Source organism: Oncorhynchus keta, chromosome 34 (assembly GCF_023373465.1).
Source record: "Oncorhynchus keta strain PuntledgeMale-10-30-2019 chromosome 34, Oket_V2, whole genome shotgun sequence".
NCBI classification, from domain to species: domain Eukaryota; kingdom Metazoa; phylum Chordata; class Actinopteri; order Salmoniformes; family Salmonidae; genus Oncorhynchus; species Oncorhynchus keta.
In genome coordinates, this window is record NC_068454.1 from 74,160,368 (window position 1) to 74,168,117 (window position 7,750).

Here is a 7,750-nt window from a genome sequence, read left to right on the forward strand (position 1 = left end):
AACCTTATAGATCAAATAATACATTATCAAATGGAATAGAGACCTTCTGATTCGGACATTCTGTGCTTATCTGAAACAATGTGCTAAGTCTGTTTACTGCCGTCTCTAGCTTGTGCCATTTAACAGCACTCAAGCTCTTCCTCCTGCCTGCCCCTAACTCAGAGGAGGAGAGATTCCCTCCTGTATTCCCTGGCTGAAGCATCCATCGACAGCTAGCGGTTTCCCCCTGCTGCCCCGAGAAAGGAACTGCTTGTCAATTAGGACCCTTCAGTGACAATTCACGGGTGAACTCATCTGCATTAAGGCAGTTCTGGATTTCAAACTATGACACATCCGGCCATTACAGTACTAACCATAACAGAGACACACACTCACTCAACATATCTTCACACTAACACCTTTATCTGTGAAGCAGGATGCATTCTCTGCTGCCGCCCTGTGTGTGTACTCTGTTTTATTCCCCCACCACAACTCCTGATCATATTTGTCCATCTTCCTGCCAAACCAATGGAACATTCTAAATATGTCTGCTGCACAATCCATCTCAATTTTCTAAATCTATTAACTTTCTTTGTGTGGCCTGCCTCCCCTAACGCCCGATCTTTAAAAACCGTGGTTGTTCAACAATTATGATAACTGCAACAGGGGAATTAGAAGATCCAGCCCATTTATCTCCCGGCTCCTCCTCTGCACAGACATGACGAGGCTAAATGAAAAATGGACACGGTGTAAAACATATTGATTCCAGCTTTAAACAAAGGTACACTCAATATTATTTAGCTCTAAATACATCTATGCCCGAGTGGTAGTTAAAGCTATGTCCTCTTAATTACAGACGTAAAAATAATAGAGCAATTCCCTTTGAATTGACACAGACAAGCTTGTTTGGGACCCTAGTCCAAGTGATGCATATTCAGGCTGTAAATTAATATGCGAGTAAGGTTCCCAGGTGATGACTGTCTGGCTTACTTTAGGATACTATTAGGGACAAACGTGTTTGTGGTCCTCAATGACCTGAGGAGTGGATTTAACACAAGTTCAAACGATGCAAGTGATTTCAAGAATGCACAGCAGCAAATAGCTTAGTGCCTTTGAACGGGGTATGGTAGTAGGTGCCAGGCGCACCGGTTTGTGTCAACAACTACAACGCTGCTGGGATTTTCTCACTCAACAGTTTCCTGTATGTATCAATAATGGTCCACCACCCAAAGGACATCAAGCCTACAACTGTGGGAAGCATTGGAATCAACATGGCCAGCATCCCTGTGGAACGCTTTCGACACCTTGTAGAGTCCATGCCCTGAGGAGAAGCTGTTCTGAGGGCAAAAGGGGGTGCAACTCAATATTAGTGTATATCAGCAGAAAGGAAGAGGCGAAGCAAGAGGGTTCACTCTCACAAAAATCTGTCCAAAATAAGCCAATGCATTTCTATGGGCTTAAGCTACCGTCCCGTGGGCTACCTTCCCGCCTTTGGGAAACTACTCCGGGCTGAGACATGAGCATCTCATCATCATATACAGATCTTTCACTTAAATCTATGGTTGTCTAGCAATGACCAACAACCAATTTGACAGAGCTGAGGCAAATGTTGCACAATCACAGGTGTGGAAAGCTCTTTGAGACTTACCCAGAAAGACTCACAGTTGCAATACTGACTTAGGGGTGTGAATACTTATGTAAATGAGATATTCCTGTATTTAATTTTCAATACGTTTGCAAAAAGTTCTAAAATCATATTTCACTTTGTCACTACGGGGTATTGTGTGTACATGAGTGAGATTTTTAAAATATTTTTTAAATCAATGTTGAATTCAGGCCTTAACACAAAATGTGGAATAAGTCAAGGGGTATGAATACTTTCTGAAGGCACTGTACGTGCTATATTAATTCCTAGCATCTATTAGGCTTACATTGTACAGAAATGGTAAGCTTCAAAACAAAACACATCTACATAATAAAATAATATATCAATATACCATTTTTTGAAATAATTTATTGCATTGTGCACGGTTTGGTTAAACAGCCTTAACATTGTTCATATGTATTAGTCAATGTAATGACTTAGTAGATATCAAGTCATTGACACATTCTTATAATAACAGTTGCCTAATCATTTAGAATAAATACAATGTAATTAATCAGTTATAACACTATTTATCAGACAGCAAGATAACACTACTATTTATCACACACACCAAGACAACACTATCAGTTAAAGTAGGTTATAGGTTCAGTACATAGGCTGTATAAAGAGTATTTGTTTCATGTATGTACTGCAGAGACCCAATCTGCTCACCTTCATAAGAAAAAAAATGTCATCATACATTCAGTAAAATAGTGTCAAAACTTTAGATATAGTACAAAACAGAGATAATTCACTCAAAATAGTAACTGACGTCTACCTTACTTTATTGCGCTATAATCACATCTTGACGTTTTGATGAATCATCTACACCTAACGCCATGGTAATTGGGAAAGTATATACATTTGTATTTTGTCGTGAACTATCCTTTAAATGTCCAGAAAACAAATCTGAAACTGCATGCAAACTAAACTCTGCCCAACATCTAGCTGTATCTAGTGGAGTGTCAATGTCTGGAGCTCTTGGACCTTTGAATTGATGCTTCCTACAGCTTGTTTGTCCGCTGTAATAGTCAGCCAAATACCCCCCTCCCCCACCACCTCAGTGTTCTGGTGAAATATGGCTGCCCCCCCCAGGTAAGGGCGACACATTGGGAATAGTGGAAAGGGTGAGTTACCCCCATAAAGCAATGAGTTTGAGAAATGCACGACAGTGCATATATATATATATAGGCAAATCATTATCATCAATCAGCGACACTGAGCCAGGTGAACAGAGAGGTGGTGGGTGCGAGCGAAGGTCCGGAGGCAGCGGGGGCAGGAGTATGGTCTCTCCCCAGTGTGGGTCCTCATGTGAGTTTTAAGGTGGCCGACCAAGCGGAAACTCTTGTCACACTGCTGGCAGGGAAAGGGACGTGAGCCATTGTGGATCCTCATGTGTTTGCCCAGATCCCCTGAAGAGGTATAACAGCCGTGGCAGACAGAACATTCATAGGGCTTCTCTCCAGTGTGGGTGCGTATGTGTTTTGTGAGATCTCCAGACTGAGCAAAGCTCTTGCTGCACTCCGAACAGACATATGGTCTCTCACCTGTGTGAGTGCGCTGGTGGTTCTTCAGATGTTCCAGTCGAATGAACTGCTTGCTGCACACTGTGCAGTGGTAAGGCCTCTCGCCGGTGTGTGAGCGCATGTGTGTCTTCAACGCCCCAATGTCTATCACCTTCAGGCCACACTCCCCACACTGGTGGCCTTTCTCATTGTTGTGGATCTTTAGGTGAAGCCTCAGGTTTCTCTTGATAGAGAAGTCTTTACCACACTCTGTGCAGTGAAAGGGTTTCTCCCCTGTGTGAGAGCGTAGGTGAATGGTCAGACTAGACTTGTATCCAAACTGCCGGTCACAGTGGGAGCAGGAGTACTGCTTTTTGCCAGAATGAGTGGTCATGTGACTCCTGAGACCCTTCATACGGGCAAAATCCTTCCCGCATTCCTGGCATTTGAATGCCTTGACTCCAGAGTGTATCAGCAGGTGTTTGCGTAAACTGCCGCTCTCAGAAAATCTTTTGCCACACTCCTTGCAGGCATAAGGCTTCTCTCCGGTGTGAATGCGCATGTGAATGTTCAGGCTCTGTGGACTACAGAGGATCTTGCCACACTCTGAGCAATGGAAGCCGACATCCAGACAAACCACAGGCTTAATGTCCTGAGGTTCAGTGCCCTCTGGTTCGTGACACTGGTGAGGTCCCAGTCCCCAACAATTCTTGAAGCTCTTCCCACAATCGGCACAACTGAGGTGTCCATTGGTGCTGACAACAGCCATTTTGTGTGAAAGCTCACAGTGGTTTTGCAGACTGCCCAGGTACCTGAATCTGCGGGCACACTGTGGGCAGGTGTAGAGTTTCACCGAAACCCTGTGGGGACGGGCAGGTTTCCGGGGAGTGGCAGAAGGGTGGATCTGGAGGGTGTGGATGCTAAGCAGCCGTGGGGTTTGGAACATGAGGCTACAGTGGAGGCAGCTGTGTGTTGGGACCGTCTCTGTTCCACTGCTCTTTGAAAAACTGTTTCTCAACATGGCCAGATACTCTTTCTGGTGGTTCCACTTGATGTGCTTCTCCAGGAAGGAATGGTCGGTGAAGGAGATGGTGCAGTATGTGCAAGGAAAGAACTGAGGAGAAGAGACTGAGGGAGAGTGGTAGAAGCAAGGAAAAAGACAAAGGGAGAATACTAGATGGTTATAACAAGAGTATTTTTGACCTGACTCTTTTTATTGTTATTATTGCTATTGACTGATGCACTGCATAGTTGAGGGCGCTAGCGCATTTCACTGCACCTTTTATACCTGCTGTAAACTGTGTATGTGACGAATAAAATGTGATTTGATTTACAGAAGAGAGACATGAAAACTAAAATAAAGAATATAATTTAAAAAGTAAACGAGAGTAGTCCTATATTTTCATGATGAATCTTAAATTCAAACTCGATATCAAATAGCCATTTAGCCTAGTCAGTCAATATCAAATATTCAAGCAAATTTTAAGATTGCACAGACTTTAAAGATGGGTGTGTATGCATACCTCTGTTGCAGTCTGTATCCCTCCTGTCTTCGGTGTCCTCATCTGTGTTTTCTTCACCCACATTCTCCTCCTTCATGAAACACACTTGAGTTTCTCTCTTAACCACCACCTTATGTATTTCAGTATCAGAATCATACTCCGCTTTTACCTCTACTGTTCCTTGGCTAATGTAAACGGAATCTGTTTCAGTCTTGGTTATGACGGTTCCAGAATCCTTGTGGAGTGCTCTAGAATCGAAGCAATGACTCTGTACTTCAAAGTCTGCTGGTTCCTCTTTAATTTGGATGGAGTTGGAAGTTACCCCTTTAGTGTTGGGAGAGGGAGCTTGGCTAATGTCTGGTTCTTCTATTTTGCAGTTAACATCATCTGACTGTGTTTCACACTCCGTTTTGATGGGGTCTCGATGGTGGTTAGACCTGATTTTGTGTTGTTTTTTCGCAGATTTGTTCTTCATCTTGTTGACTAGTGTGTCTCTGCTAAGGTCAACACCTTCCCATTACCTTACATTCTGTGGAGAAAAGACCAGGTTTGATTGAACATCACCCGTATTATTATTATTTGCCTACCTCCTCATGCCTTTTGCACACAATGTATATAGACTCTCTTTTTTTTCCTACTGTGTTATTGACTTGTTAATCGTTTACTCCATGTGTAACTCTGTGTTGTTGTCTGTTCACACTGCTATACTTTATCTTGGCCAGGTCGCAGTTTCAAATGAGAACTTGTTCTCAACTAGCCTACCTGGTTAAATAAAGGTGAAATAAAATAAAATTACAGAGAGCTACCAGGTATCATAATAACCCATCCAACATGTAAAAAGTAAGAAACCCAAATTCTGCATTAGCTATGCTGAAGTCTGGTTTAGTAACACTCTCAATAGCCTACTACTTCATAGCCCTTCATTGGGGAGGCAGGGTAGCCTAGTGGTTAGAACGTTGGACTAGTAACCGGAAGGTTGCAAGTTTAAACCCCCGAGCTGACAAGGTACAAAGCTGTCGTTCTGCCCCTGAACAGAGTTAACCCACTGTTCCTAGGCCGTCATTGAAAATAATAATTTGTTCTTAACTGACTTGCCTGGTTAAATAAAAAATTACACCGCATTATCATCATTACCACGGTCAAATGGATAGCATGCAGTGTAACTTTTGGCTACAACCGAACTAGCTATATTTTTACGCCGTAGTTGGGTAACCTTTATACGCTTGCATAGTTGTAGCAAGATAGCCTAGCGTGTCTTTTAGCTAACGTTACCAGGAAATGCTACTTTGTAAGATTGTCACCCACCAAATGTAGCTATCTTGATTATGAAGACAACCACGAGAGTAAAAAGTTGTGTTTCTCGTATAAATGCTCACGGGAAAAAAAAGCAAGCTAGCAAAGTTTTGAAAATAGCTTTGCTAGCTACCTTATTTCTGATTGTTGTCATCTGAAACAGAGACGGAAGAGGAAGCGAGACATCCCACTCCCTAATTATTCTGGTTCATCTACAGTCAATGAACCAAGCAGACCAGACCAAACTGCTAATGCATTGGAGAGCCACCACGTTAAGCAGACCGGAACTGAACATTTTTATTTCAATGATCACCGGCCTGAGTGGGACATCTTTATTTATCCACCATCTTTGACCGGAAAGACGCTGCATTTCCTGGATTGTTAATGTCACGAAACCTGACCAATCAGGCAAAGGTCCCTGGGTCATGTGCAAAGATGAAGCGACTGATTCATTCTCGCCAAAAAGTATCTGCCATAGAGAACGATAGAGACCTCTAGTGGCCAACAGGCTGAATTAGCATGGCCAGCACAATTGAGGGATTCCACCATTTTAATGTAGACAACTGGGTGGGATTTACAACTTCATTGGCTGATCACTCCTGGAGACCCTGTTGCAGTCATGTCCAACCAGGCCATCAGGAGGGATCAGCCAATTGTGAAGAAGAAAATTGACCACCTCAAAATGGAGATTACCGCAATGTCGCTGCCCATGCTGTCACAGACACTATAATCACAGATAGAGCAATGAGACAGATATTTTACTGGATGTAAACGTGAAGCATCCGGTTGGCGTTTCTACGCACTACAAAATATGGTGAAGAGATGAAGACCAGTGGCCAGCAGTAGGAGAAGATGGAGCGAGATGGATATTGTCCAACATTCTGCAAATGTTCTAATCAATGAAACATTTTATCTCCATACAGTTTTCTGTTTCCAAAACTAGAATCTGTAACAGTGGACTGCATTTTGTAGACTTGACCCTATGCCAAAGTTTTACAAAAATTGTGTTGTTTAGGAGTGCAAGGGCAAATTGAGTTATTACACACGCACACTTCACAAGGTAGGCGTTCCCTAATGGAAATATGCCAATAAATGCTAGAACGTGCCAATAGGATCTTACTAGCTCGCGCTTAGCTCTGCCCACCTCCTTGCTTGTTCTGCCCACTATGATGAATTTGCTCCCATTGGAAACGACAGGCTCTGGTCTATCTTGGGTTAGTTATAAAAAAACATTTGCTGTAATAGCACATATACAAAGATGAGTCTTCTATCTATCTCTATGTTATCAGCACAGAAATGAAACAGTTAAAAGTACACTACATGACCAAATGTATGTGGACATCTGCTCATCAAACATCTCATTCCAAAATCATGGGCATTAATATGGAGTTGGTTCCCCTTTTGCTGCTATAAGAGCAACATCTAGTGGAATGCCTTCCCACTCTTCTGGTGCCTTCCCACTCCCTAGATGTTGAAACATTGCTGCAGGGACTTGCTTCCATTCAGCCACAAGAGCATTAGTGAGGTCGGCACTGATGTTGGGCGATTAGGCCTGGCTCGCAGTTGGCGTTCCAATTCATCCCAAAGGTCTTCAATGGGGTTGAGGTCAGGACTCTGTGCAGGCAAGTCACGTTCTTCCACACCGATCTCAACAAATAACTTTTGTTTGGACCTTGCTTTGTGCACAGGGGCATTTTCATGCTAAAAAAGGAAAGGGCCTTCCCCAAACTGTTGCCACGAAGTTGGAAGCACACAATCGTCTAGAATGTCATTGTATGCAGTAGCATTAAGCTTTCCCTTCACTGGAACTAGAGGGCCTAGCACAA

At 43.0% G+C, this 7,750-nt stretch overlaps 1 protein-coding gene across 3 annotated transcripts; it reads right to left on the reverse strand.

The window, feature by feature from the left end:
- Positions 1-1,973: 1,973 nt before the first annotated feature.
- Positions 1,974-6,233, reverse strand: LOC118367866 (gastrula zinc finger protein XlCGF57.1-like). Of its 3 annotated transcripts, XM_035751570.2 has the most exons (4): positions 5,937-6,233; positions 4,801-5,160; positions 4,653-4,722; positions 1,974-4,257 (listed from the first exon to the last, which is right to left on the reverse strand). In XM_035751570.2, exons 2-4 carry the CDS (start codon positions 5,104-5,106, stop codon positions 2,834-2,836), a joined length of 1,800 nt encoding a protein of 599 aa, XP_035607463.2. In that variant the 5' UTR covers positions 5,107-5,160; positions 5,937-6,233; the 3' UTR covers positions 1,974-2,833. The 3 variants fall into 3 exon arrangements, with proteins under 3 accessions (XP_035607463.2, XP_035607462.2, XP_035607460.2); XM_035751569.2 differs by having other exon boundaries at positions 4,653-5,160; positions 6,058-6,229; XM_035751567.2 differs by having other exon boundaries at positions 4,653-5,160; positions 5,937-6,226.
- Positions 6,234-7,750: the final 1,517 nt, after the last annotated feature.

What these genes read in the sequence shown, in the direction of transcription:
- LOC118367866 (XM_035751569.2), bottom strand. Translation starts at nt 5,106, where the DNA reads ATGAAGAACAAATCTGCGAAAAAACAACACAAAATCAGGTCTAACCAC. An exon ending in GGATACAGACTGCAACAGAG is followed by an intron (nt 4,258 to 4,652) that starts GTATGCATACAC and finishes ACTCTCCCTCAG; the next exon opens with TCTCTTCTCCTCAGTTCTTT.